Here is a 27,431-nt window from a genome sequence, read left to right as displayed (position 1 = left end):
CTGCAGGAGGCAAAGTGAAGGTGAGGAGAGTTCCCATCCTGGCAGCCACCCCCAGGCAGGACTGGTTGTGCCTCCCCACCCCAGGCAGACTCCGGTTCTCTCTCTCTCTCACCTTCTCGCCCACTGCTCCAGGCTGACCAACTCCCCCAGGCAGCCCTGGAGGACCCTGGAGAGACAGCAAGGGGTACAGCTGGGACTGTGCAATCCCAACAGCCCCTTCTTGGGAAAGCTATGTCCTCACCTCTGAGGCATCCTGCCCTCCCCCAGAGTCCTCACCTCTGATCCGCTGGGGCCCGGGGGACCCCGAGGGCCTGGAGCTCCATGGGGACCCTGTGGGACAGTCAGAAGAGCATCCGGTGACCCCATGGTCCTTCAAAGCTCCACTAATCACAAACACCACCCTTGATGCTGGTGGCCCACATGACCCTTAAAATGACAATGTGACCTGTGACCCCCCAAATTGGTTTAATGGCCACCCCCGCCCTACCACCACAACCCCATTTTCCCCCATTGTCCATACCATGGACCCTACGTCTCCAACTTCCCCCTTTTCTCCAGGAGGGCCTGGCATCCCCTGTGGAACAAAGAAGAAAACTTGGGGCACAAAGTGGGAAGGACCAGAGGCTGTATCCCCAAACTCAGACACCTACCTGCAGGCCAGGGGGGCCAATCACCCCCATGAAGCCTCTCACTCCATCATCTCCTTTCTGCCCAAAGAGGCCTGGAGGTCCCCGGCGTCCCTGAGCCCCATCTGCCCCCTGGGGGGAGGACAGGGCAAGGCACAGTTAGGGTCTGTGTCAGGGGTCGGAGAGAGGGTCAAGGTCAAAGTCAGGATTGAGGCTCAGGGTTGGGATTCAGTTTGGAGAGGGTCAGGACTGGGTTTGAAGTTGGGGATGCAGGTTAAGCATCAGAGATGAGCAATGAAGTCAAGGGTTGAGTCAAAGTTTTTCTAAAAACTTTGCATTGGGTGGTGAGTCAGGGTCAAGTTGAGGTCAGTTAAGGTGATGAGGGGAAGGTCCAGATGGGGTTGAGATGTAGGGTAGGGTTTGAGGTTAGGGCCAAGGTAGAATCAGAGTTTGAGCCCAGGTTTGGGGTCGGCATTGGAGGGTGGGTCAGGACTGGGGTTAAGGGTAAGACTGGGTCAGGTTCGGCTACTGTTGGATGTGAAGGTCAGGTCTGAGATGGGATTGAGGTTAAGGTCACAAGCAGTGTTGAGATTAGGGCTGTGATGGGGTTCAGGGGTTGAGGTCAGGATTGAGTCAGATTCTGGGGTGAGTTCATATTGAGTGTTGGCATGGAGGGGTAGGTCAGTGTCAGGGCTGAGTTTGGGCCTGAGTCACCATGGAGAACACTGTCCCTTCCCACTGGGGATCCAGGGGATGGCCACAAAACGGGGATCACTCACCGGGGAGCCTGGGTGTCCCACAAGACCCCGTATCCCTGTTGGTCCAGGTGGGCCCTGGAGGAGGGAACAGAGTCAAAAACCCCTCAGGAGCTTCCCTGGTGGCGCAGTGGTTGAGAGTCCGCCTGCCGATGCAGGGGACACAGGTTCATGCCCTGGTCCGGGAGGATCCCACGTGCCACGGAGCGGCTGGGCCCGTGAGCCATAGCCGCTGGGCCTGCGCGTCTGGAGCCTGTGCTCCGCAACGGGAGAGGCCGCAACAGTGAGAGGCCCACGTACCGCAAAAAAAAACCCCAAAACCCCTCAGGTTCAAGATTGGGGGGCTGGAAACACTAGAGATGTCAATCACTGCACCCCTGTCCACTCCCCCCACAAAGAAGCTGCATTTCCCTCCCCCAACCCTGTCTTCCTAGCTACCAACTCATGGGACCAGACAGAGCATGTGTCCTAAGTTTGGCCCATCAGAACGTTTGCCCAAAAGTCCCACCAGGACCCAGGGACTGAGCTGGCTCCCTGACGCTGGGCGCTGCGGCTGAATTTCCGGAGGGAAGCTGGGGGTGCAGTTAGCCCCTTTATTCCAGGTAGCCTGAGTGGTTTCTGTTACTTGCAGGTGTCAAGATGGGTCTCATGAAGGCAGGAAGCTCCGTGGCCTCCCCCTGGCCATCCTCCACATCCCTCTCCCCTCCCCGAGGACCACCCCCCTCACTGGGGCCCCCCACTCACCGCATCCCCCTTATCGCCTTTGCTGCCTTTGTGACCTGGGTCTCCCACTTCTCCCTGCAGAGGAAACAGGATGAGGGAGGATCATGCCTCCCTCTACCCCCATCCTCCCCCCAGCCCCTCCCCTTCCATGAACTCTCTCTCACCTTGTCCCCTTCCTCGCCAGAAGGCCCCACAGCTCCAGGGGATCCAGGAAGCCCCAGGGGCCCTGGGATCCCGTCTTTGCCAGTGGGACCAGGGGGGCCGCGTTCACCCTGATGGGCGGAGTGGAAAGGGGTATGTTGGGCCACGGCAGAAATGAGCTCTTGATATGTAGAGGGCTGGGTCTGGGGGATGCCTGGGGGATGGGGGGCAGGCACTTACCGGGTACCCCTTCTCGCCTGCAGGGCCAACAGGACCTTGGCCTCCACTTTGGCCAGGAAGCCCAATGCCCCCTGCTGGGCCTACAGGACCGCGCTCCCCAGGGGAGCCCTGAAAACAGGGGTGAAGGGTCAGGGATAATAGCAGCAGTGGTAATTCTCATTTATTGGAGGGTTTTCAAGCAGTCAGGCCCTGAGTTAGGTGGTTACCAGCACATCCAATCTATTCCCCCAGACAGCAGCCAGAGGGCGCTGTGAACACCTGAGTCAGCGCACGTGCCTCCCCTCCCTCCCTGCCCACATCCCTCTGGGGATCCCACCCCACTTGTTGAAAAAAAGGTTTTCCTGGCAGCCCACAAGGTCCTGCACGACTATGCTCTCATCTCCTCCCACTCACCCTAGGCTCACTCCCCTCCAGCCACACGGCCCTGCTCACTGCTTCCTCCAGCCTCAGGACTTTGCACATGCCGTTCCCTCCGCCTGGCACACTCTTCCGCCCAGACACCCACATGGCTCCTCCCTCACCGCCTTCAGGTCTCAGCTCAAATGTCACCTTCTCAGGAGGCCTTCCCTGGCCTGCCTGTTTCAACGGCTCTCCCCTTCTCCCCTTTACTCTGCGCTATTTTGCCTCGTGGCATTCATCGCGTCGGATCCCTATCTCCCTGGCTAGATTGTAGTAAACTCCAGGAGAAAGAAGGGTTTTGTTTGTTTGTTTGTTTTTGAAAGAAGGTTTTTAAACGCTGATGTCTGCTACGCAGGTAAGTATGTGCCCAACGGATCATCTCACTGAGATTTACGATCATCTAGGAGATGGGACTATTTTACAGACATAGAAACGGAAGCTCGCGCAGTGACACGACTGCCCAGCCAGTGAGCGGCAGAGTTGGCCGTGACCCCGACCTGTTTGGCTCCCCAAATAACAGACTTGATGAGGACAATACCCAGCTTCCCAGAAACCCTGAGACCCCTGCACCCTGCCTGCCACACAGCAGACGGGTTTACACTTACGTTAGCCCCGACGGGGCCGGGGGGGCCCTTGTCACCCTTCAAACCAGTAGGTCCCTGAGGAGGAGATGATTCACAGTCGAGAGACTCCCAGGGGTGCCCCTGGGTCCTGTCTTCACTCTGGGGGGCTCAGAGTTCCCACCCGCTTCCCGGCCACTGAGGTTCAGGGATCTGTCCCTCCTGCAGCCATTACTTTACTATCACATTTGCCCCTCCCCTGGGCCCCCCTTTCCTCCTCTGCTTCACAGCCCAGCCAGGCACATTCAGGAGGGGCTTCAAATGATACTCACTGGGTCCCCGGGGGCTCCTTGGGGACCAGGGAAGCCCCTGTGTCCAGGTGGCCCTTCCTTCCCAAAGGGTCCCAGTGGTCCCAGGTCCCCCTGGAGGAGTGCAGAAGAGGGAGGTCAGACTCCAGAGAAGAGGGCATCTCCCCTCAATCTGTGAGTCTGGGCCCCCTGCCCCATGGTGTTGATTCTGAGCCTGGAGGTGCCGTGGGGATGTTGAGGGACCTTTGGGGTCACTTGATGAGATCTCCCGTGGGGCAGGGTCTCACCTTGGCCCCCTCTCTGCCTTCCAGGCCCGGAAGACCTTGTTCACCAGGAGATCCAGGGGGGCCTGGGGGCCCCCTCTCACCCAGAGGCCCTGCTTCTCCCGTCTTTCCCTGGAGAGGAAGAAGGCTCATCTTGAATGGAGGTGGCCTGGGGTGGGGGTCTGCCTGAGATCACCTCCCCCTCCCCCAAATATCCCCGAACTGGTGCAAAACTAGGGAGACCTGTGGGGTCCACTCTGACCTGAGGACCCACGACACCAGCTGGTCCAGGTGGGCCTGTCTGACCTTGGAAGCCCTGAGGAGAAACATTAAGAGGAGGTGTCATGAAAAAAAAACAAAAACAAAAACAAAATGGAGGTGTCATGGAGGGGAAGAAATGGAGAGCCTAATGGGGTCATGGGCCAGAGGTCAAAGGGTTTCTCACCAATTCTCCTCTAGGTCCAGGGTGCCCACGTTGCCCGTCTTTCCCTTGGGGGCCCTGAGGGACAAGGTGGGAGAGAGTTGAGGCACAAACAAGGAGTCCCCCCACTGCCTGGCTCCCCCTTCCCTCCAGCAGGGTGAGCTCACTTACAGGGGGACCCTTTGGTCCAGAGAACCCAGGAGGGCCTTGCAGACCTGGGAGGCCCTGAAATGGAAGCAGAAATCATTCACTCATCCCTCCCGCCTGCCCCTGAGTCCCACATAATGACAACAGCATGTTGGGTGCTTCCTGCAGGCCAGGCATGGGGTCAAGCATTCTATGCACAGGAAGTCATTTCATTCACCACTGCAGCCCTTTGGGATGGGGACTGTGGTTATTCCCATTTGATAGAGTTGGAAACTGAGGCACAGAGAGGTTAAGTGACTCACCCAAGGTCACACCGCAGGTGAATGGCAGAGCTAAGACTTGAACTCACAGCTCTCTGACTTCAGAGGCTGTGCTTTTTCTGCATTATAATGTCTCCCCACCTTCTGGGCTTGTCTCCTACCCAGAATCACACACACACACACACACACACTCACTCACTCACTCACTCACCTTTTCTCCAGGGAACCCAGGGGCTCCGTCCTGGCCCACATCACCCTAGGATGGAATGAATGAGACTCAGGCTGCAGAACGAACTCAACGAGGAGGTATTGGGTGGGACTTGGTGAGCCCGGGGCAGAGGGCCTGCTTGGGGGGCCTGACCTCCCACCCACCCCATACCTTGGGGCCCGGTTGCCCTGTGGCACCTGGTTGCCCCCTCTCTCCACGGGAGCCCTGAATAGAAAAGAAGCAAACATTGGAAGTGAGAGGGTAGACGAGCCTAGGAGATGAGGATGAGTCCTCTGGGTCCCCCCACCATGACTACCTGAAGTAACCCAAACCCTCTTCCCGCCCACTTCTCCTCTCGTAGCCCCTCCTTCCAGCCCTGCCCCCATTTTCTTACTGGTGGTCCCCGCTCTCCTTCCAGACCTGGCTGCCCAGCCTTCCCCTGGAATGTAAATTAGATGAGGGGGAAGCAGAAGAGGGTGATGGTGCAAATACATGACACAAACACACAAATGCACCCAGTCAGAGACCTGGAAAGATGCCTGCCCCACATTCATTTGCAAGCCTTTCACTCACACGCACGCATCAGTACAGCTTACACATGCAACTACGCAAAGATCACAGGCACCCAATTATATTACGATTGCACCTACAGGTCCACACATACAAGCACATTTGCTCACACAGACACCTATTTATCACAGCTGCATGGTATGCACACATGACTGCATGCCAACACAGCATGCAAGGGGGGACCGCAGCTTCGAGATGACACTCGGAGCCTGTCATGTAATATGTCCCTTGCACACGTGTCTATCCAGTGTAAACACGTATGTGCATGGATTCATGTGAGGACACGGTCCTGATAAACACAGCAGTATACAAACCCTCGTGTGCATATACACAATGTCCATTTACATAGCTACAGTGCACCTACAGCGAAACAACGCATGCACGTATACACAATCCCCCAGGTGTGCAGAAACACACACATATGTGTATTTCCCTATTCTTTCACACACTTCGACATACCCCCTCACACATGTATGCCCATAGTCACACAACGTACGTGCAGCTGGTGCCCTCGTTCACCCAGTCACAGGCCCTTAGGCTGCAGCACCCAGATCCCATCTAATCTGTACTGAAAGGCACACGGGAGGCACATGCGTACACAGACACGCAGGCACATTTGCTGTAATGCCAGGTGGGATCACCTACATGTGCCCTGCATTGCACATGGCAATATGTGTGCACACAAGTGCTTCCAGGCATAGACACAGCCACCTAGGGCCCCACGTGCTATCACGCACAGCCATACACTCTGTTCCTCTCAGGCAAGCCCTTCCCTCTCTCCTGACCCCTGGATTGCAACTCACCCGCTTCCCTTTTTCTCCTAATGGTGCCAGGGGCCCGGGAAAGCCAGTAGATCCCTGAGTAAAGAGAATGAGAGAGAAGACATGGGTGTGAGGAGTGGGTGACGTTAGCCCCTCACCGCATTCAGCCACCCCATCTTTTCAGGCATTTCCAGGCCAGTGATTCCAGAAAGTCTTTGGCCCCTCCAGCCCCAGTGAGCAGCCCCTCCCTTGCTCACTCCATTCCAGACACACTGGCCTCTTTAATGCTACTCAGGTACCAGTACATTCCTGCCTCAGGGCCATTGCACTGGCTGCCTTTGCCTAAAATGCTCTTCTCTCAGATCCCCACAAAGCCAGCTACTCCTCATCATTTAAATCTCATTCAGACATCACCTCCTTAGAGAAGCTTTCCGCCATCATCCTGACCACCACATCCTCAAGTCATGCTCTGTTTATCACGTCCTATTTTGTTTCCCCTATAATATTTGTATTGAAATGACCCTGCTCATCTGTTTACTTATTCAATGACTAGGACATAATGCTCTGGTCTTATTCCCTACTGCCTGGCACATGGTGGTGTCTTACTCAATACTTGCTAATTAACTGCCTCCAGTACTTGCTTTCCTGCCCATCGTCCCTTGACCTGGGGGAAAACATCATATGCTCTGATATCCCCTCTCACCCCTCACTGTGTTTTGAATCCGAGATCCATCACTAAATTAGCTGTGTGGCCCTGGACAAATGGATTGACCCCTCTGAGCATCAGTCTCCTTTGTAGCCTGGGGATACCAACAATACCTCCTTCACAAGGTTTTCGTTAGGATTAAATGGGATATATATAGAAAGTGGGGTTTTTTTTTTTTAAAGGTACTTGGCACATAGTATGTGCTCAAGAAATATTAGCTGTCTTTGTTATTCATGCTGACTATTAGTAAGTGCTATGGACTGAATGTTTGTGTCCTCCCAAAATTCATATGCTGAAGCCTCAGTCCCTAGTGTGATAATATTTGGAGGTTGGGCCTTTGGGAAGTAAGTAGGTCATGAGGGTGGGGCCCTCGTGAATGGGATTAGTGTCTTTATAAGAAGAAGAGGAGACTAGATCTCTCTCTCTCTCTCTCTCCTTCTCCCTCTCCCCTATGTGAGGACAAAGACAGAAAATTTTCATCTACAAACCAGGAGAAAAGCCCTCACCAGAATCCAACCATGCTGGCACTCTGATCTCAGACTTCTGGCCTCCAGAACAAATTTCTGTGTTTAAATCACCCAGTCTAAGGTATTTTTACTCTAGCAACCCAAGCTGAATAAGACACTGACCTCAACCAGGCCGACATATCAGGCCTCCTGTAAAGTATTCATTGCTTGTTGCCCAAGACACACTGATCAGTCTTGGCCATGAGGCTTTGTTCTAACTCCCATGAATTTCTGTTCCAACAGGCTGAGTTCTGCTCTTAGTTTTGATACCTTGAGTTAATCCCAAACCTATTTATATCAGTTGCCCTTGCTATTGGGGTCATGTGACTTAATGAAACCTTACAAAAACTGATGAAATGTAGAAAGGGAAAAGAAAGATATCTGTAAAATCTAGGTTAAATGGAAAAGACTCAATGTAAAGGGAAGTCACTAAAAAAAAAAAACACTGTCAAATTAGGCATGGGCAAGATAACTGCTAGATCGAGATACTAAAAGTGTGGAACTCAAGAAGGATTCTGTACTCAGATTTCTTCCCAAGTGTCTTTGCGTTTCTGCTCCACTTTATGTAACAAAAAACTATAAATCATCAGTGATGTAATATGGGTGTGGTTTAGGCAGAAAGACATGTCTTACCAATAGCCTCATTCATCAAAACATTGGCAGCCAAATGTACAGTTTTACATAAGTACATTCTAAGTTATAATTAATTCAAGATATGTAAAATATGTATTTTTTATGATTCTCCTCCTTACTGACTTGTTTGAACCAACCTCAATCATACCAAATAAGAAGGATCCTACAGTTTTATTATCGCCAAAATCATCAATTTTATCATCATCAAATTGATGAGGTAGATACTACTGGTATCTCCCTTTCGTAACTGAGAAAATGGGTTCAATAGACTTGTTCAAGATCATTTAGCAGGTAAGGTGTGACTTACTCAAGGTCACTTAGCAGATAAGGCTGGGTGTTTGAGCCTAAGTTTGTCTGATGCCAAAGCCCACATCTTACACTTTCAGTGCCCCATGGGGTGGACAGCTCACACCCTCAGACCACAGCCCGGACCCCCAGACGTTAATCAGTCTTTGAACCCTGCCCTTGCCCACCACCCTCCTGGTAGCTTCTGACCTTAGGGCCTGGACGTCCTGGGTAACCTGGGAGACCTGGCACCCCAAGCTTGCCCTGCAGAGAGATTATGGGACAAAGGTCAGAGACTGCAACTTGGAGGTAAGTGGGGGAGGGGCAGGAAGGCTGGGGCATGGTTGCAGGGGTAGGGGTGGGGGATTCAGGGAAACATGGGTTCAAGTCCTGGCCCCTGCCTGCTAGGGGTATGTCCTTGGGCAACTCATTCAACCATTCCAAATCTCAGTTTCCTTGTCTGTAAAATGGGGGTAAAAAAGTCTGTTGCCTGTGGTGGTTATGGGGATAAAAATAAGATAAAGTGCATGGAATTGCTCTGTAATGCTGAGCTGGGGAATTGAAGGAGCTGAGAGCCTCCTGAAGTTGGAGATAAAAGAGCAGAGGGCAGAAGGCAAAGGGCCAGGGAACACCTTGCCTGCAGGCTAGAAGCTGGGGTATAGACTGGAGGGGGTGACCAGGTCCACTCACCTTCTCCCCAGCTGAGCCTGGGGGCCCCTCCTCACCAGCAAGCCCCACCTGCCCCTTCAGCCCTTCAGGACCATCCTCTCCCCGAGGACCTGGGGGTCCGGGTTGCCCCTGGAATAGAAAAGGAGAAGTCCTGACATCAGTCCCTTTGTCATTCCTGTCTTTGCCCCAGTTCACCCCCTCCCTCTCTTTCCCAAGTCCCCCAGATCCACCAGACCCCTCCTCTGGAGGTCATCTTACCCAATCGCCTTTAAGCCCTACATCACCCTTGAAGCCTGGGAAGCCATCCTCTCCCTGGGTGGAAGATAGTACAGAGATCAGATGTCAGGGCTTCAGGGAAGGGACACAGCCAGAGCCCCATTATTAGGGTTCCACCCTCAAGGAATCCCCTCCCTTCTCACCTTCTCTCCTTTCTCCCCCTGGAGGCCCCGGTTGCCAGAGGTACCCTGAAAAATATAAAAGCTCTCAGGTCCCCCACTCCCCCCACTTAAGAAGGGCCCCAGACTCAGGCCCCGGACTCAGTCCCTTGCCCTGAAACAGCCAGGAGAGTCCCAAGCGGATGTCAGACTAGAGGAAGGGGGGTGAGGGTCAGCCCCAGAGGAAATTATCTTTCCCCAAAGTCTGCTAGTATGGTGTGCAAGAGGCTGCCTCTCCCCCCACCCCTTCCCACTGGCAGCCTCCCAAGGTCATCTGTGTGGGGGAGTGCAGGGAAGGCCAAATTTCCAAGTAATTGATTCCCATCTCCCGGGGACACTGTGTCCACGGTTCCTTCTGGCAGGAGAAAGAGGATGAACATTCCAGGCCCCGGCTGCATTCTAAAGGCAAAGGAATGTTTCCCATTGTGCTGGCTACAATGCAACTCTGTGCCTGGCAACAAGGGGAGTCTGTGCTTGGCTACAGCAAGACTGCTCAGTGCAAGCCCAGATGCTGCTCCAGCCAAATTCTGGACTTGGGCCACAAGAAAAGCTGCACTTGGCTACAGTGTAACTGAGCTCAGCCACTAAAATGAAATTGTACTTGGATACAATACAACTGTGTTTTCACAATAGCATGACTGTTTCCAGCCACAGGGAGACACGATATTAACCGAACTCAGTGACTACAACAAAATTATACTTGGATACAATATAACTATGTGGTTTTGTTTTTGTTTTTTTGCGGTACGCGGGCCTCTCACTGTTGTGGCCTCTCCCATTGCGGAGCACAGGCTCCGGACGCGCAGGCTCAGGGGCCATGGCTCACGGGCCCAGCCGCTCCGCGGCATGTGGGATCCTCCCGGACCGGGGCGCGAACCCGTGTCCCCTGCATCGGCAGGCGGACTCTCAACCACTGCGCCACCAGGGAAGCCCTAACCGTGCGTTTTGACAATAGCATGACTGTCTCTAGGCACAGGGCAATTCATTGGCCACAGTGTAACTGAGCTTGGCTACAATTGTTCTCTGGCCACGGCTACCATGTAACTAGACTCAGCAACAACATAGCCTTCAACTATATATAGAAAACCATGCCTGGCTACAATGGAACTCTGAGTTTGGACACAGGATTTTGTGGCCAGTTACAATAGAACCTTGGTTATAGTGTAACTAAGCTTGTCTATAATGCAAAAATAGGAGGAGCCAGCTCTTGGCTACCATCAAACTCTGTTTTTAGACTACAGGTAATGGATACCTGTACTTGGCTACAATGTAACTGGACTCAGCTACCATATAGATGTGAATTCCAATGTCCCCGCGCTGGGTCAACAGTGAATCTCTATTCAGTTCAGCTCTCAGCTCGTCTTAGCATTCCTGGGCTTGCACATGGTATGGCTCTGGCCTTGAGCTTTCAAACAACCCTCTGCTTGATCACAGTGTGCTGACCTGGACCTGGACGTGATGTGTGTGCTTCCAGTGAAATGGGTTCAGCCTCTAATGGGTTTAACTGTTCTCGACTACGAGGTGACAACCATGCTGTACCGTTACCCTTTGGCTTTTCAGCTCCAAAGTAGCTATATATTGTCACTTCTACCACACCTTGCCTGGAAGACTGATTCCTCTCATCACACACACACAGAAGTTTCTGATAGAGCTGGCTTCCAGAGGTCCATGCTGATGGATCAACCCTATCTGCAGGGAATTCCCTGGCAGTCCAGTGGTCAGGGCTCCGCACTTTCACTGCCGAGGGCCTGGGTTTGATGCCTGGTCGGGGAACTAAGGTCCCACAAGTCGTGCAGCACGGCCAAAAAAAACCCTCTATCTGCAGGTCCCAAGTATCACTTACCTTCACACCCCGAGGTCCAGGATAGCCCGGAGGGCCTGCCGACCCTGCTGGACCCTGAGATGGACATAAGATGAGTGCCATCCTGTTCTCCCCCCTCCATGTTCCCAGTGCCCTCATCTCTCTTCTCATTAATAGCCCCTGACTCCTGGCCCTGCCTGCCAACCCTCATCCCCAAATCAGCCCGTCTCCAGGTCACTTACCTGGGCCCCTTTCTCTCCTGTTGGGCCCTCATGACCTGGGTGACCCTAGGAGATAAACATTCTAAGTTGTCCGAGACCTGATATGCCATCCAAATTCCCAAGCCTCCCCACTTCTCCTTCCTCCTTCTCCCAGAATCTAGTTCTCACCACAGGGCCATCAGATCCTGGGAGGCCTGGAATTCCTGGGTTCCCAGGGGGACCCTGAAAGAAGATGAACAGTAGGGGGAGACAGAGGGTCTCAGAGCCTGGCCATTCCACCAGGAACGTCCCTACTCAGACATACAGCTACCTCAAGGTTAGAGAAAAAACAGATCCTACTGGCCAGGAAACCTATCCTCAGCTCTTCCAAACTTGCTGTGTGACCTGGACAAGCTCTCTCCCCTCTCTGTGCCTCAGAAATCCTCTGCTTCTGGGAGGGCTGAGACAAGGGATGTAAAAACAGTGTGAGAGACATGCTGGGGTGGGGGGCTCCCCAGCCACATCTCTTCCTTTAGAAGCACCTCCAACCCACAGCTCCATCTGAAGAGGTGTGGGTGTGGGCCTAGGCAGGCCTGAGGTGACCCCCTATGTCCTGCAAACCATTGACAAGTCCAGAGGCGGGCACTTGGCCCAGATAAGCCAATCAGATCCTCTCCTGAAATTTTGAGGTAAGGGATATCTTGCCTCATAGAAACTATGACCAGATGGATTTGGATAAAGAAACTGTAAGGTCATAAGGAACTGGGGACTGAAATAGTGACAGAGCAGCACAAGGGTGTGTAGAAACAGAGTTGGGGTAAGAACAGACTAAGATGGAAATAGAAAGAAACCTGTTTTTCATGGGAGATGGAAACAGATGTGCAGAGGAAGAAAGATGACACCACAAGACCCGAGACAAATGGATTTCCTGGCCCGTGAGCCTTGGTAATATTTTCTATGATTGGCTCCTGAGGGTTCTCCTCTCTCCTGACAATATCCCCGTCTGATCTAGCCTTGGTGCAGTTCTGTTTCTGGCCATCAACCCCTCCCCAGCAATGACATTTGGTAACTCTGAGCTTATTTAGGGAATGTTGCGTTATCCAGGGCTTACAAAAGGGGCCCTGGTGGGAAGATTTTCCTGCAGGCAGAGTTGAAGGGAAAAGATGTTGGGGGAGGAGAGGGAAGGGAGGGAGAGTTGTCACTCACCTTCTCCCCAGGAGTGCCAATGGGTCCCTGGGGGCCGGGGATTCCCTGGAAATATTTTTTAAAAAGGGGAGAAGGAAAGCATGAGAAAGCGGCAGCAAGTACAGAGGCTGGGGAAGCCAGGAGCGGTCTATGACCTCCGCTGAGCGCCACGACACCCCGCCCCCTCTGTCAGGAAAGATAGCTCAAACCTGGGACCCGGGATTTCCCTGCTGTCCTGGGGGGCCTGGTTCTCCTGGAGGACCCTGGGGAGAAAGTGAGGGTTCTGTGAAGCTGGAAGGGATTATGGTGTTGAGGTGTCAGGGAAGTTGAAACGGGGGATCATGGGAGTGGACAAGGATATGGGTGGTCCTAGGGTCAGAGTGTCAGAACGCATCAGGGATCAGGACACATACCACATTTCCTTTGGCACCTGGAGCACCGTCACTTCCAACTACACCCTGGGGGAGGAGAGGGTGTGAGACCAGGGCAGACCCAGGCACAGGAGCCTGCGTCTGAGACACTGAGAGGCACAGGTGAAAAGGTGAGTGGACAGAGAATCCAGGCAACAGAAATGGACATGCAGAGGAGATAAAGGTGAGAAAAAGACAAACAGGATGTAGAGAGACAGCGACATTCTCACCGGGCGTCCCAAGGGGCCAGGGGAGCCTCTAGGGCCAATCAGTCCTCGGGGGCCCTGCAAGGAGGTAGGAAAGTTATTCCAGCATCACTGCTCTGAGGTCCTATGAGTGCTGACTCCCTCCCCTGTGCCAGGCAAGGGGCCCAGGGGTCCCTGATACTCACCGGCTCCCCAGCCTGGCCGGTGGGCCCAGGAGGTCCCTCTGCTCCCTGTGGGAAAGCATATGACTTGGGGAGGGGGGAGGTATAACCCTCAGAGAATCACCTTCTCTCATATCGGCAGCCCCTTCCAGGGAATCTCAGAGTCAGAGTGTGTGGCAGGATCCAGCCAACTGCGTATACGTGATTTGATTCAGGCCCCTGACCCCGATCCTGGACCTGCAATCCTGGGTTTAACCCCTTAACTCTAGTCCTAACCCCACAACTCTCAGCCTGTCTCTTTGAGCCCCACCGGGGTCTCCTGACTCTCCAGTGCAGACCTTCACCCCTCCCCCAGGTTCCTGAATGCTCTACTCCTCCTGTTCTGGCTTTCTAGCTTTCAAACCACCCCCTAACTCTCTTCCAAACTTACCTTCTCACCATCCTCTCCTGGGGGGCCAGGTTGCCCCACATGACCAAAGTCACCCTGGAGTGGGGAACACAGAGGGCAGTTCAGAGTCAACAAGTGGAGACCAGCCCCCAGGAAAGGAGATGGGGTATTAGGGGTGAGGACTCAGACCCAGGAACGGAGGCTCTGATATTGGGGGTGGGGAGGGTGTTATGAACATTGGGAGGGGGCTTGCATATGCGGAAGGGGTCTCACACACTCACCCTCTGGCCCTTCTCTCCAGGCAGCCCTGGCAAGCCGTCAAAGCCCTGATCACCCTGCACAAAGAAACATCAGCTGAGGGACTTCCCTGGGGGGTCCAGTGGGAAAGACTCCGTGCTCCCAATGCAGGGGGGCCCGGGTTCGATCCCTGGTCGGGGAACTAGATCCCACATGCGTGCCGCAACTAAGAGTTTGCATGCCACAGCTAAGACCTGGCACAGCCAAAATAAATAAAGAAATAATAAATATTTTAAAATAAATTAATTAAAATAAATTAGAAGAAAAAAGAAAGAAAGAAACGCCAGCTGAGCTTTGAATCCTCTATCCTGACAGTCCCTCCAAGTCCCAGGCCTGGCCCCATCACCTACCTTAGGTCCTGTGTCCCCTGGGAGGCCTCGAGCACCATCTGCTCCAGGGCGGCCCTATGGGGGAGATGACATCATCAAGATATCTACTACCATGTATCGAGCACCTTCTTCATGCAGTGTCTTATGCTGGGGGCTTCTACATGTACCAATTTAACCTCTTAAATATATCTCAAACCCATCCATTATTCTTTAGCCCTAGTGCCCTTTCTCTAGTTCAAGTTATCATCATCACAAAAATTAAGAACACTCATGTTCAGTCTCCATTAATTTCCCTGCTGTATGTTCCTCATGGTGCTTTAAGACTATCTGGAGGGCTTCCCTGGTGGCGCAGTGGTGAAGAATCCACCTGCCAATGCAGGGGACACGGGTTCGGTGCCTGGTCTGGGAAGATCCCACCTGCCGCAGAGCAACTAAGCCCATGTGCCACAACTACCGAGCCCGTGTGCTGCAGCTACTGAAGCCCACACACCTAGAACCTGTGCTCCACAACAGGAGAAGCCACTGCAATGAGAAGGCCGCACACCGCAACAAAGAGTAGCCCCTGCTCACCGCAGCTAGAGAAAAGCATGCATGCAGCAACAAAAACACAACACGGCCAAAAAATAAATTAAAAAAAAACCTATCTGGAATTATCCTGTTCATCATTTCCCCCAATGTGCCAGTCTTTTCTTTTGCATGTGCTGTTCTTTCTACTTGGAATGCCCTTCCTCTCCTTTTTCCCTGGTTGTACCTCAGATCTCAGTTCAAGCATCATTCCTCTGCAAGTCCTCCCAGACTCGGGGACTTGGCCAGATTCCTTTGTCACACCCTCAGTGTACTGTCATTCCCTGTCCTCAGTGCTCTTATCCCCCCAATGACACCAGCAGACCCTGGGAGCACAGAGCTGAGGCTCCTGTTGGGTGTTGGGAGATGGATAAGGGATGACCTGAGGACCTAGGAGTCACTCACCATCTTTCCCTGTCTGCCAGGGGGTCCACGAGGTCCCTGAAGTCCTCGGGGGCCCTAGAAGAGAAAGGAAAGGAGAAGAAAAATGTCAGTAATTGCAAGGGTAACCCCAGCCACTTTGCCATTTTCCCCAGCTAGCACTTTATCCTGTAGCCCTGTGAGAAGACCCTTCCCATCAACCCTGTCCCCACCCCCACAAATCTCACCTGTGGCCCCATTTCTCCCATCTCTCCTTTTAGACCTGGATACCCAGGGAGACCCTTGGAGGAAGAAAGATAAGGTAATGCATTTAGAGGGAGTTTGAGTTAGAGTCATCTCCACTTATGTACTCCCCACTCCACACAGCCTCCTTACTCACCACGGGGCCTGGGCGCCCGGTGAGCCCCACCAGGCCAGGGGGGCCTTTCATAGAGAGCTGAAGAGACAGGGGAACAAAGCCATCATCAGAAGTTAAATATACACCTGTCTCCTGACTCTTCACCATCTCCCATCTCTGTCATTCTCTCAGTTTCCTCCCATCACCCCCTGACAGTCTCCCAGTTGTCCTCCACTCACCTGAGCCTGTTGCAGGACTGCCTGAGCCTGGGCCTGCTGGAAGGAGACTGGGGGTCCTTTGAGGGAGCCTCTTGCAAACTGGAACTAGGGGGCAACTGGTAGTGAGGGAAGCCTCCAGGAAAGGCCCTCCTCCTTGGTCAGGATTCTACTCCCCAAGGCTGTGCCACCCTCTCTCCCTCTTACCGGTATCATGATCACAGTGCCTGGTAGACCCCGGATCCCATCAACGCCAGGGATTCCTGGGAGGCCAGCGGGGCCCTGAGAGAGGGACAGAGACAGAGGGGGATGGAGGTAGAGAGATGGAGAGAGGCAAGGAGGGAGAGACAGAGAAAGATGGAGGCAGGGAGAGAGAGAGAGAGAAGAGACAGACGGTGAGAGAAAGAGAAATGGAGGGAAGGAGAAAGAGTCATAAAAAGTGGAAGAGACAAAAACAGAAAGAGACAGACAGACAGACAAAAGAGAGAAGAGGAAACGGGCACAGAGACATAGGGAGAAAGACAGAGATGAAAAACACTCAGGGATAGAGACAGAAGGAGAAAGGCAGGGGAGAGCGCCCCCTCCCAGAGACAGAAGAGGAGACAGAATGATAATTTCCAGACGGGGAGGAGGAGGAAGCGGAAGGGTCAGAGCCAGCTCCAGTCGCAGCCATGCTGCCAACTTGAAACCTCACTCTCCCAGGAGTTCACACCGCACAGGAAGTCTCTTACCGGTAGACCAGGGTCCCCAGGGAATCCTGGCGGGCCAGGAGGACCTGAGGGGCCAACCACCCCCTGTTGGGGACAGAGGAACAGAGGTCATGACAAATGCAAAGTCTGAGCCAGGCTGACTTCCAAACCACCACTGACACTGACCCCATACTGACCTTCCTACCCCATCACCGAGCCACCCCCGGCCCCTCAATACTATACTGACACATATAAACCCCCAACTTTACATCTCAACCCCTATTTTTACTCATCTTTTGAGCCTCAAATATCCAATCGTCTTCAAATGATCTGGCAACATTACACCCTAACTCCCCAGCCCAGAGGATCAAATACCCCCACTGGAAGGAAAAGACAAGAAGAGGGGAATGCAGCCATGACTCACTTGGGGTCCTGGGCCTCCTGGAAGTCCTTCAAACTGCTGTCCCTGGGGGAGAAATAAGTGTGACCCCCATGCTAGCACAGACCCCGCCACGTCCTCCAGCCCCAGGCCCCTCACCTGTTCAATCACGGCTGGTTCTCCTTTTTCTCCCTTCTCCCCAGCGCCCTGGGGCAGGGGATGGAAAGAGAAGAGGTGTGAGCCCTGGAACTCAGACATAGAACTCTCAGCTAACTTACCTCCCACTCATCTCTCACACACACACACACACACACACACACACACAGGCACGCATGCGTGCACAGCGTCCCCCCTCTGAGCTGTCTCTGCTGTCCTTTCTTCAACCAGTATGTTTTGAGCAGCTCATCCTCCAGTTTCAAGCTGGCCACGCTGCAGCAGGGTCAGGAACATGAACCCTGGGGCATACAGTGGAGTCCTCATCCTGGAGCTGCCTCTCAAAAGCTGAGTGATGTTGGGCCACTTATTCAACTCCTATGGCCTCACCTGCATAGCGTGTGGGTGAACGCCGACTGTATACATCCCACGGGAAGATAAAGAAGCTAAAACAATGCTTAGCACATAACAGGCACTCGGAGTAAGATGGTTAGGATTATTCACCTTCTCCCCTGTCCAACACCAAAGCTAGAACCTAGACACCTTCTCTGTCTGCCTTAAGCTCCTAGGCAATCTCATCTCCTGGCTGAAGATAGCATCTCTCCGCTGATGAGTCCCAAGTCTTTATCTCCAGGCTAGACCATCTTCCTTGAACTCCAGAATTTTCTAACCCATCACTTGCATTGACAATCAGACAAGGGTTGCCCGTTGAGCACAACCAAAATGAGATCCTTGACACTTTCCACCTGCTCCTCCGTCAGGCTTCCCCATCCTACTCAGTGGCGCCACTGTGCGTCTACCCGGTCATCTTTGAATTGTTCTCCACATACAGCAGCAAGAGCAAAACGGGGCACGTCCCCAATCTGTCCAACTTTTCTCTATCCCCACCACCACCGCTACAGCCACCACCCTCATCCAGGTCACCACTCTGTTTTGCATAGACTACTGGTTTCCCTGCTGCCCCTCTGGCTCCCCCTACAGTCCATCTGCTGTTCGGCAGTTAGAGAGAGCTTTGAAAACTCCCAAGTCAGATCGTATTCCATCTCAAGTGGCTTCTCACCATGCTTAGGCTAAAAACCAGATGAATCACCCTACCCACAGAGCCATTCATTAGCACAATGCCTGTCACATTAGCGTAGTGTCTGTAGATAAATATTTGTCAACTGCGCTGGGGTGGTGGGAAGGCATTCTAGGCAAGATAAAAAGAAAGCAAAAAAGAGAAGGCAGCTATGTGTGGCTCCAGGTAGGAGTCCCTCCCCCTGCACCTAACCCAGCCACCCAGACGCACAGGAAAGATCTGCAACTCAGTCCTCCATGACTGTTCTGCTGCCCGGAAGTGGGGGCCCATGGTGGGACCACCTTCTTCTTCTTCTTCTTCTCTGGCTAACTCAGTCTCCACGTTCTCCAGTTCAGTTCCACTGTTGGGGTCCAAGCTCTCCTGAGGACATTGGGACAGACCAAAGTTTACCCCTGGCCTCTTCATTGTCTGCCACCACCACTGTCCCAGGACCTTCCCTTCCAGCCTCGTCCACTTCCCACAACCTCTAGGACGGTGACGTTGCTGCCAATGGCCACAGTCGTGGTGATGACCAAAGGCGTGGGAGTTGGAGGCAGAGTTGGAGCTGGTGTCTCTGTCTTGGGGATGTCAGCGGAGGTCTGGAGGAAGGACAGAGAAGGTACCAGGTCTGGGGTCAGGACAATCAAGACAAAAGGGAGACAAAGGAGGAGACAGACTCTCTCTCCCAGAGCACCCAGTCTAGGGAGGGGGACAGAGGAGGATTCCCAAAAAAAAACATCACAGGGGTATGGGGCAGGGGGCTGGCCAGTGCAGGCGAAGGTGTGCTGGCTGGACAAGGACAGCCAGCAGGGAGAGCCCTTGTGTGTGGAGGAGGGGCAGGGCTGGCAGGTCTGGAAGGCCTGGAAGGCAGAGTGGGGCTGGCTCCAAAGCCCAGGGGTCAGGGTCAATGTCCACCCCTCAGGGCCAGACTCCCGGAAGCCTATCCCATATGTCCTCTCTCAAGGCAGATCTCAGCAGTCTGTCAGCCAGCCAGGCCACAGTCAGAGAAGGAGTGGGAGGTCCTCCTGGCCTGGACAGCTGCAGAGGAACCGGGTTAAGGGCGCACAGCAGGTGATGGGGGCCCAGGTGAAGGCTAAGGAAGGGGCTGAGAAAGGGTAGGCTACTCCTGGTGTCTCTGTTCTAGGCTGAAGTGATAACCCTTTTTCTCCCCACTGATGCGGCGAGCAGATGTAGTGCAACCAGGGACCCTCCAACCAAGGACCCTGACCAGTGGCCCACACCAGGGACACCTACCCAGTGACCCCCAACTAATGGCCCCCAATTATTCCTACAGCCAGTGACCCATTAATGACCCCCAATTAATGACCCGTGACAAGTGATCCCCACTAAGGGACCTAACCAATGACCCATACACACCTACGAATAACCCAAATCATTGGCCTCCCACCAGTTATTCCTATAACCAGTGACCCATCAATGACTTCCCAACTAATTACCCATCAGGGACTCCCAAACTAACCATCTCATCCATGACTCCCTGAAAGGCACTCCCCCAGCTAGTGACCCCAGGTGGTGATTCCACTAGTGCCTTCTAATCAGTGGTCCCCCACTGGGGACTTGCCCAGCTAGTGATCCTTGGCAGTGAGCCCCACACCATTAACCCTAAACTACAGACCCCAATAACACCAACAGCGGCCTCCATCAGTGACCTCTAACAGTGACCTCCAGCTAGGGAACCCCCGAATATCAACCTCAGTCAGTATCTCTCTACAATGATTCCCCCCAACAAGCAACCTCCATCAGTGTCCCCCCCAGCTAGCGACCCCCAATGAATACCCCTCCCCCATGACCCCAACCAGTCAACCCCAAACAATGACACACTAACTAACGAACCCATCGTTCACCCCAGCTAGTGGCTCCCCTTAAACAGTAGCCCTCATCAAGAGCCCCCTCATCATAAGGTACCCGACGGGGTGCGCTCCCTCTCTCTAGTCCCCCCGCAGAACTGGAAGTTGGGAGGGAGATATGAAAGAGCACCTAAGACAGGACCAGACCCCCCCCCCCACCGACAAGTGATCGGTCAGCTGAGAGAAGTCAAAGGTCAGTTACTGGAGACAAGAGGCAGAGACCTTGCATGAGGCACAAGGGATGGGTGGGGATCAGAGGCCAGAAGCAGGGCGGTCAAAGAACAGAGGGGAGATACCGCAGACCCCTTACCTGGTTCTCCAGGGAGACGGGAGGTGGGCTCAGGGCCAAAACTTCCTTGTTCTTCTTCTTCCTGCCCTTCCCCTTACGACCTCGCCCTTTTTTCTTCCCTTTTCCCTTCCCCTTCCGCCGACGGGGAGGGGTTTCTGGTTCCCGCTGGGGTACCTGGAAAGAGGACTCCAGTCGGGTCCAGATTCCCTGACTGGAGGCCCTATCGCTCAGATCACCTGGGGTCATGCTGGTACATGGTCCATTGGTCCTATCTTTTATTTTATTTTATATTTTAAATTTTATTTATTTATTTATTTTTGGCGGTACGCGGGCCTCTCACTGTTGTGGCCTCTCCCGTCGCGGAGCACAGGCTCCGGACACACAGGCTCAGTGGCCGTGGCTCACGGGCCCAGCCGCTCCACGGCATGTGGGATCTTCACGGACCTGGGCACGAACCCGTGTCCCCTGCATCGGAAGGTGGACTCTCAACCACTGCACCACCAGGGAAGCCCTGGTCCTATCTTTTAAAGCCAGGGCTCACTCAGCCCTGGGACCTGGGGTCAAGGTAAATCATATGATGAGGGGCCAAGGGTCAGTTATGTGACCTGAAGTCAAGGTCATTCATGCCTAAGAACAGTTTAAGGGCAGGGGTCACTCAGCCCCCTGGGTAGGGCTCAGAATTCATTCATTCCTGAGACCTGGAGCCAGGGATGACTCAGCCAGCGACCTCAGGACAAGCCCCTTACTCACCCCTGTGGCTACAGGATCCAGGTCGTCGCAGCCAGGGAGGTACTGCTCACAGGCTCGGAAGGCAGCCTGAGGATCTGAGCTTATCAGCAGCTCCTGAATATCTCCCTGGGGAGAGAGTGGGGGTCCAGGAAGGGGTCTGCAGGCTGACTCCGACCCCCATTCCAAGCATCAAGGTCTGGTGTTTTTCCACCCAAAGCAGGCTAAGTATAGGGAGGAGGAAGCCCCACCACAGCCCCAGAAATCCCTCTGCCCCAGAAAACTGAGAGGAGGAAGATTCTATCAGGGTGACACCAAACCACAACCACAAGCCACACCCCACAACCTCTGTCCCATCAGAGGCACAATTGTTCCTTCACTCGCGGTACATGGTGACACCTACTGTGTGCCAGGTGCCCTTCTAGGTACTGGGGATAAGGAGGGAAGCAAGATGATGAGGTCCCTGGACTGTCATGACACGCATAACAATCACCACATCGAAAACACATCTGTCCCAGAGCCACACGACTCCGTGCCTTGCTGGCATCACACACCATCACAACCAGCAGCGCCGTCACACATCACAACCTTATCCTTCCACCACAAGCCAAGTATGCACCATCACAAATGATCAGTTCATGGCTTTACAGTCTCGCAGGCACATGCCACAAAGATGCACCGTGATGCCCGGCGCTCCCTTCCTCAGCTTCCTGGCGCTAAGTTGAAGCTGGATAGTTCCCTTCTCCATTCTCTTCTCCAGATTCAGGCTGTGGACCAATCTCCCTCCTGCCTCCTGCCTCAGTTTCCCCCATCACTGAAGCGCTACCTCAAAAGTCTCCTCCCCGAGGTCCTGGGTCCCCAGCACGGTAAGTCCAGCCGTGCTGATGAATCGAGGTCCCTGGCTCAATACGGGGGGCTGAGGTTCACAGTCAGCCACCAGGGTCACCATCCCACCATCCACACTGACCGCCACACGGCGCCACCTGCAAGAGGACAGTCTCAGTGGGGGCGCGCGCTCATCTCACCTCTCCTGGGACTCCCACCTTCCCCATATTCACCTGCCATCCGTGAGGTTGACCTGCTGGGGGAGGGGGCTGAAGGAGTCACCTAGGAGGTCCAGAGCCGGCCCCAACGCCAGGCCCAGCTGCCGGACACCGGCCTCATTGTAGACGGATAGAAGGACAGACTGGTTGGCTGGCCGGCCACGCAGAGTGATCAGCACGGAGAAGCTCTCGGGAAAGTGCTCTGCTGGGAGGGCAGAGGGAAAGGGGCAGCTCAGATGGCCCGACTGTGACCCATGCTCCCACGATGAACCACAGCCCCTCTCACCCTGACTCACCTTGAAAGAGCTCCCACGTGGGGACACTGAGCGTGCTGGCCTTGCCCACCCTGAATGCCCGGTCGCCCTGCGGGACCCTCTGGGGGCAGAGGCCGGGACCCTCGGGGAGCCCAGCCTGGCCCCCCCGCACGCCCAGGGCCTTCAGCACATCCACAGGGTCTGCTACGGAAAGAAGCCAGGGTGCGGGGCAGTTACAACAAGCCCAGCACTCTGCGTGAGTGGCTCGGGTTTGGGGGACTCAGCCCCCCCAGCTATGTTTGTGGGTCAGGGGGAAGGAGCAGGCCTGGGACGCATACCCCCCTCACCACTCCACAGCTGTTCCAGCCTCATCAGCCTGTTGACTCCTGTTTTTTTCCCTTGGTTTTCGGTGAGAAAAAAAAAAAAGCTGACCTAGTTCTGGGATGAATCAAAGCTTCCTGGCCTGAGCCCCAGAGCCAAACTGTCCCCCTCTCCACACTCCCCCGCACCAGCTCCCTGGGGCTGCTTCCCAGGCCTGAAGCCCCCCTTGCCAGGGGAAACCCGCTTAGAGAGGAGGGGCTCCTTGAGTGTGTTCTCCCCACCTCTTCCCTGGGCTCCCCTCCCTCTGACCTCCTCCTCGACCTTCATCACTCATGACCTCCTCCCTCTGACCTCCTCCTCGACCACCATCACCCATGACCTCCTCCCTCTGACCTCCTCCTTGACCTTCATCACTCGTGACCTCCTCCCTCTGACCTCCTCCTTGACCTTCATCACTAGTGACCTCCTCCCTCTGACCTCCTCCTTGACCTTCATCACTCGTGACCTCCTCCCTCTGACCATTCTTTCCCTGATTTCTCCTGGCCACCCCCTCTGACCTTCCTCTGCCTGACCCTGACCACCACCCTCTGACTACCACCTGACCTCTTCCCTCTTCCTATCCCAGTTTCTTCCATCTGACCTGTGGACCTCCCCACTTTATCACGCCCTCTGACCTTATCCTCTGATCACCTCTCTCTGATAACCTCCTGACCTCCTCCCTCTGACCCTCTCCCTCTCATCCCAGCAAAGGAAGGGACTGGTCCAGTGAGATCCTAACCCAGGCTGTCCTACCAGCCCCACCCGGTGCAGCCTGGCCAGTGCTAAGTGGAACCACATGGCTTGGGCAAAGGTGGGCGGGGTCTTCCCCTGAGCCCCAAACTCCTGCCTGATCTCCCCTCCCCACAGCAGACTGTCCCACTGACCCCCTGACCCAGCCTCTTGGCAGGAGCCGGATTCTGCCATGACCTCACCCCAGGGGCGGCTCTACTGATCTCACCATTGGGATCCAGGGTAGGGGGCCAGACTTGGGGGAGACAGGGGTTTGGATGAGGGCGCCCCCATCTCAGCTCCTCCTGGGTCAGACCCCTCAGTCTTCAGACTCTCCAGAGACCTGTTCCAACCTCAGCTCTCTCTTGCCCCCAACCTTGTTCTGCTCTCTTTTTCTTCTCTCCCCCTCCCTGCCTTCTCTCTGTCCCACTTTCTGTGTCCAACTCTGAATCAGTCTTTCTCTCTCCCTCCCTCTCTTACTTCCCAGCTCTCCCTCACTCTCTAGCTCTCTGTCTCTGCCTATTGGTATTTCCCTCGGTCTCACATCTGTTTCTCTCTGCATACCTCTATCTCTGTGCCTCTCTCTATCTCTGTGTGTGGATTACTCCCTCCATCTCTCTCTCTCTCTCTCTCTCTCCCCTAACCCTGCTGCCTCCACCGGCCCCATCTCTAATTGCCTGTTCTGTGGCTGGGTTGTTATTAAGAGGTATTTGGGTTACAGCCCCCTGGGGCTAAAATCTGGGCTCCCAGGCTCTGCTGACCACAAGGGTCATTCTCCCGTGGAATGATCATCCCAGCTGCCCCCTCTCCGGGCGGGGGCCCAGGGGAGGGCTGAGGTCCGTGATTCCCCCCCGTGTGGCTCTCCCAGGCTCTCCTTTCACCCAGACTCCACTTTCTATGCACTGGGAAGGGGGTCTCTCCTTGACCAACTGCTCGTTAACATTTTAAAAGTCTTTCCCAGCATCTAACCCAAATGTCTCCTGCTTCAATCTGTGTTCCTTCTGTAATGACCTTTCAGAAACCAACTGCCCTTTCTTTCCATGGCTGGCTTTGTGACAAGGAGACACACAAGAGGCATTGAGTCCTGCCTGCAGGGCCAGGGGGCGGCAGTCTGTCAAGTAACTGGCTTGCCCTTCCCCCACAGATTCTCCCCTGCGCTGGTCAGGACCCCAGGGAGAGGCTAGGTGGGGGTCTAGGATGTGGAAGAAGGCAGGCAGGGACCGGGCTGGGACATGGCTGGGACCCTCTCAGATGAGTAGGAGAGCCTAGGTGTGAGTGTCTGTGCAAATAGGTACATGCGCGATTGTGTACATGCATGAGACTGTGCGAGCACGTGTGTGACTCTGTACGGACCAGGGACTAGCTGAGCGTGTGCTTTGCGGCGTGTCGATGTCTCTGGGTGTTTGGCCTCTGATGGAGGGATTAGGTGCAGTCCTTTGACTTGTCCTGGGGTCCTGGCAGTGAGCTCGAGGTCCTGCAGGTGGTGCACGGGAGCCTGTGATAGTAATAGCTCAGACTCCAGATGGAGGAGTGTGGTTATACGTGAGAGTGTGGCCAAGTTGGCGAGTGGGTGACGGGTTGAGAACATCGACTACGTTGTATGGATGCCAGTGGAAGCGTGTGTGAGAGTTTGAAAGTGTAGGTGGGTGACAAAAGCTGTGACCGTGAGGCGGGTGGCGGATGGGGCTGCCTTGGCGTGGGCCCCAGGTGTTTAACGTTCTTCGTGTCCCAGCGGCCTTCTATTCTGAGTGCACGCCTGAGATCGCACGACTGTGCGGATGTGTGACCGTGGGAGTGGGGCATAGGCCACTTTGGGATTATCCGCGTAAACACACACCTCTCTGGACTACGGAGAAAAGGAGAAAGTGAGAAAGTGGGGGTGGGTGTGTTGGGGTCCTGAGTTCACCTTAGGGAGGGATTACGGGGAGGGCCTGACCTGGGGTATCTCAGACCAGGGAAGTCCCCCTCAATCACCACTTGAGGGATCACGACTTTCCCGAACCCCGGGGCGCCCCCGACCCAGAACCCTCGGGGGCGGGGCGCGGCGTCCAGCCAGATTCGTGCAGCTGGGCGTGCGTCAGCGCTGACTCACCCATCCGGCGGCCCCCGGGACCCCTGGGGGGCCCCTGAGAAATTCCTCAGGAAAAACACCCGAGGCTCGCTCAGCTTGGAGGAGCAAACTCCACTCCCCCCGCCCCCGCCCGTGCACTGCCCCGCGCCCCGCGCCCCGCCCCGCCCCGCCCCGCCCCGCCCCGCGCCCCGCCCCGCCTCGCCCCTCACCAAGGCCCTCCCGAGGCCCTGTCCATGGTGCTGATCCCGGCTCAGGGGAGTGCGGGGAGGGGGGAAAGGGGCAAAGATGGCGGGGAAAGGAGGGGGGCGCGCGCTAATTAGGGGCAGAGGGGAAAGAGGGGGAATAAGGTGAAGCTATCTGGGGAGACGCAAAGGGAACTCTGAATCCCAGATCAACCCTCTTCCCTACTAGTCCCCGCTCACCATCCCCCATCCCCCTGGGACTCATCCTCATGGGCAAGTATTTAGCTTCCCAAACCACAACCACAGTCCTCAGAGGGTCACCCAGAGACACACAATCACACGCATAACACACACACGGTTATTCTCAAAATCAGCCCCCCACACAGACACACTCCCCTACCCACAACTCAATCACATACTCGCCCAGAGGCCATATCCCATCACCCAGGTGTACAATCATCGTCATCTCCCACACCCAACACACACAGTTCCACTCCAAATGGCCGCATGCATATTGTTACACACATGTATACCTATAAATTGCATTCATTGCCACGCACCCACCAGGAAACATGGTCACACGTTTCCCTGACGCCCCCCACCAAGCTGTCACACTCACAAACCGCCCAGAGTCAGACACTCGCCCCGCAACACCACACCGTAGCCACGGGCAACGTGCACGACCCCCATGCACGCCCCCGACTCCCGACTCCACGCCGTCTTTGGGGGCCTCGATGGATCCTGCACTCCGGGTCCTATTTTCTCCCTCCTGGCTCACCGGCCTGCGTCCGGGGGAGAAGCTGCAGAGACACCAGGAGCAGGCAGAGGCCGGCCCGCGGCTGGCCCAGGGCCCAGCGACTCCCCATTCCCACGGGACCCACACTCAAGGCGGGGGACCAGTCTGGGCGGCTGCGGGGCGCGGCGACTCCACGGGCTCAGGGCACTCTCGCGGCGGCCGGCTCCACTCGGGATCCACAGGAGACTGCCCGAGACCCCGCCCTGGCCTCGCCCTGCGCTCCAGCTCCGGGCCAGGCGGAGCTCGCAGAAAGGGGGGGGGGGGTAGCTGACAGCTGGTGGGTGGAATTGGGAAAGTTTGTGCTGAGCTCTGATTGCCCAGCTAGGGGTGGAGCCGTGGGCCGGGAGCTGGGCCCTTCTTGCCTCACCCCACAGGGTCGGAGGAGGGTCACTCCCACCCACCCTTAGAATCCGGGGTCCCAGCCTTAGCCCAAACCCTTTTCTCCTAACAGGCCTCCTAACCTTCAGCCTCCATCCAGGCCCTGGAATTAGGGGTACAGCTTTATACCAGATCCTTTCTGTCTCAGCCAGGCCCCCAAATTCTGATGCCAAATTCTCACCCACCTGCCTGGTCCCACAATAAGAGGTACCGACCTCACTCCATACTTTCCCTGCAGGTCCCTAAATAAGGGATCTTCACCCCGCCTCAAACTCCACCCCAGATTCCAAAATGGGGTCCCTAGCCCCACCCCCAAACCCTCACCACAGATTCCAAGACACAGTTCTCACAGTTCTTTCTTTCCCCCA

At 55.0% G+C, this 27,431-nt stretch overlaps 1 protein-coding gene across 1 annotated transcript in view; it reads right to left on the bottom strand.

The window, feature by feature from the left end:
• COL5A3 (collagen type V alpha 3 chain) overlaps window positions 1-26,831 on the bottom strand; it is a 38,267-nt gene extending 11,436 nt beyond the window's left edge. Inside the window, exons 1-49 of the mRNA XM_082650867.1 lie at window positions 26,668-26,831; window positions 22,590-22,751; window positions 22,309-22,498; window positions 22,077-22,233; window positions 21,275-21,379; window positions 20,546-20,698; window positions 18,853-18,966; window positions 18,599-18,748; window positions 17,317-17,364; window positions 17,203-17,244; window positions 16,821-16,883; window positions 16,297-16,371; window positions 16,114-16,197; window positions 15,917-15,973; window positions 15,765-15,818; window positions 15,562-15,615; window positions 14,614-14,667; window positions 14,248-14,301; window positions 14,009-14,062; window positions 13,603-13,647; window positions 13,442-13,495; window positions 13,215-13,259; window positions 13,011-13,064; window positions 12,823-12,867; window positions 11,806-11,859; window positions 11,659-11,703; window positions 11,459-11,512; window positions 9,601-9,645; window positions 9,440-9,493; window positions 9,203-9,310; window positions 8,723-8,776; window positions 6,425-6,478; window positions 5,446-5,490; window positions 5,223-5,276; window positions 5,055-5,099; window positions 4,608-4,661; window positions 4,461-4,514; window positions 4,278-4,331; window positions 4,040-4,147; window positions 3,777-3,866; window positions 3,490-3,543; window positions 2,486-2,593; window positions 2,269-2,376; window positions 2,126-2,179; window positions 1,406-1,459; window positions 651-758; window positions 521-574; window positions 277-330; window positions 113-166 (exon numbers count right to left, since the gene is read on the bottom strand). Of these exons, the coding sequence (XP_082506993.1) occupies window positions 113-166; window positions 277-330; window positions 521-574; window positions 651-758; window positions 1,406-1,459; window positions 2,126-2,179; window positions 2,269-2,376; window positions 2,486-2,593; window positions 3,490-3,543; window positions 3,777-3,866; window positions 4,040-4,147; window positions 4,278-4,331; window positions 4,461-4,514; window positions 4,608-4,661; window positions 5,055-5,099; window positions 5,223-5,276; window positions 5,446-5,490; window positions 6,425-6,478; window positions 8,723-8,776; window positions 9,203-9,310; window positions 9,440-9,493; window positions 9,601-9,645; window positions 11,459-11,512; window positions 11,659-11,703; window positions 11,806-11,859; window positions 12,823-12,867; window positions 13,011-13,064; window positions 13,215-13,259; window positions 13,442-13,495; window positions 13,603-13,647; window positions 14,009-14,062; window positions 14,248-14,301; window positions 14,614-14,667; window positions 15,562-15,615; window positions 15,765-15,818; window positions 15,917-15,973; window positions 16,114-16,197; window positions 16,297-16,371; window positions 16,821-16,883; window positions 17,203-17,244; window positions 17,317-17,364; window positions 18,599-18,748; window positions 18,853-18,966; window positions 20,546-20,698; window positions 21,275-21,379; window positions 22,077-22,233; window positions 22,309-22,498; window positions 22,590-22,751; window positions 26,668-26,755 (3,621 nt within the window). The 5' untranslated portion in view covers window positions 26,756-26,831. The remainder of the gene's footprint in view (window positions 1-112; window positions 167-276; window positions 331-520; window positions 575-650; window positions 759-1,405; window positions 1,460-2,125; window positions 2,180-2,268; window positions 2,377-2,485; window positions 2,594-3,489; window positions 3,544-3,776; window positions 3,867-4,039; window positions 4,148-4,277; window positions 4,332-4,460; window positions 4,515-4,607; window positions 4,662-5,054; window positions 5,100-5,222; window positions 5,277-5,445; window positions 5,491-6,424; window positions 6,479-8,722; window positions 8,777-9,202; window positions 9,311-9,439; window positions 9,494-9,600; window positions 9,646-11,458; window positions 11,513-11,658; window positions 11,704-11,805; window positions 11,860-12,822; window positions 12,868-13,010; window positions 13,065-13,214; window positions 13,260-13,441; window positions 13,496-13,602; window positions 13,648-14,008; window positions 14,063-14,247; window positions 14,302-14,613; window positions 14,668-15,561; window positions 15,616-15,764; window positions 15,819-15,916; window positions 15,974-16,113; window positions 16,198-16,296; window positions 16,372-16,820; window positions 16,884-17,202; window positions 17,245-17,316; window positions 17,365-18,598; window positions 18,749-18,852; window positions 18,967-20,545; window positions 20,699-21,274; window positions 21,380-22,076; window positions 22,234-22,308; window positions 22,499-22,589; window positions 22,752-26,667) is intronic.
• Window positions 26,832-27,431: the final 600 nt, after the last annotated feature.

Source organism: Grampus griseus (genome assembly GCF_964374135.1).
Source record: "Grampus griseus genome assembly, chromosome: 3".
Taxonomy (NCBI): Eukaryota; Metazoa; Chordata; class Mammalia; order Artiodactyla; family Delphinidae; genus Grampus; species Grampus griseus.
This window is presented reverse-complemented; position numbering and strand designations above follow the sequence as displayed.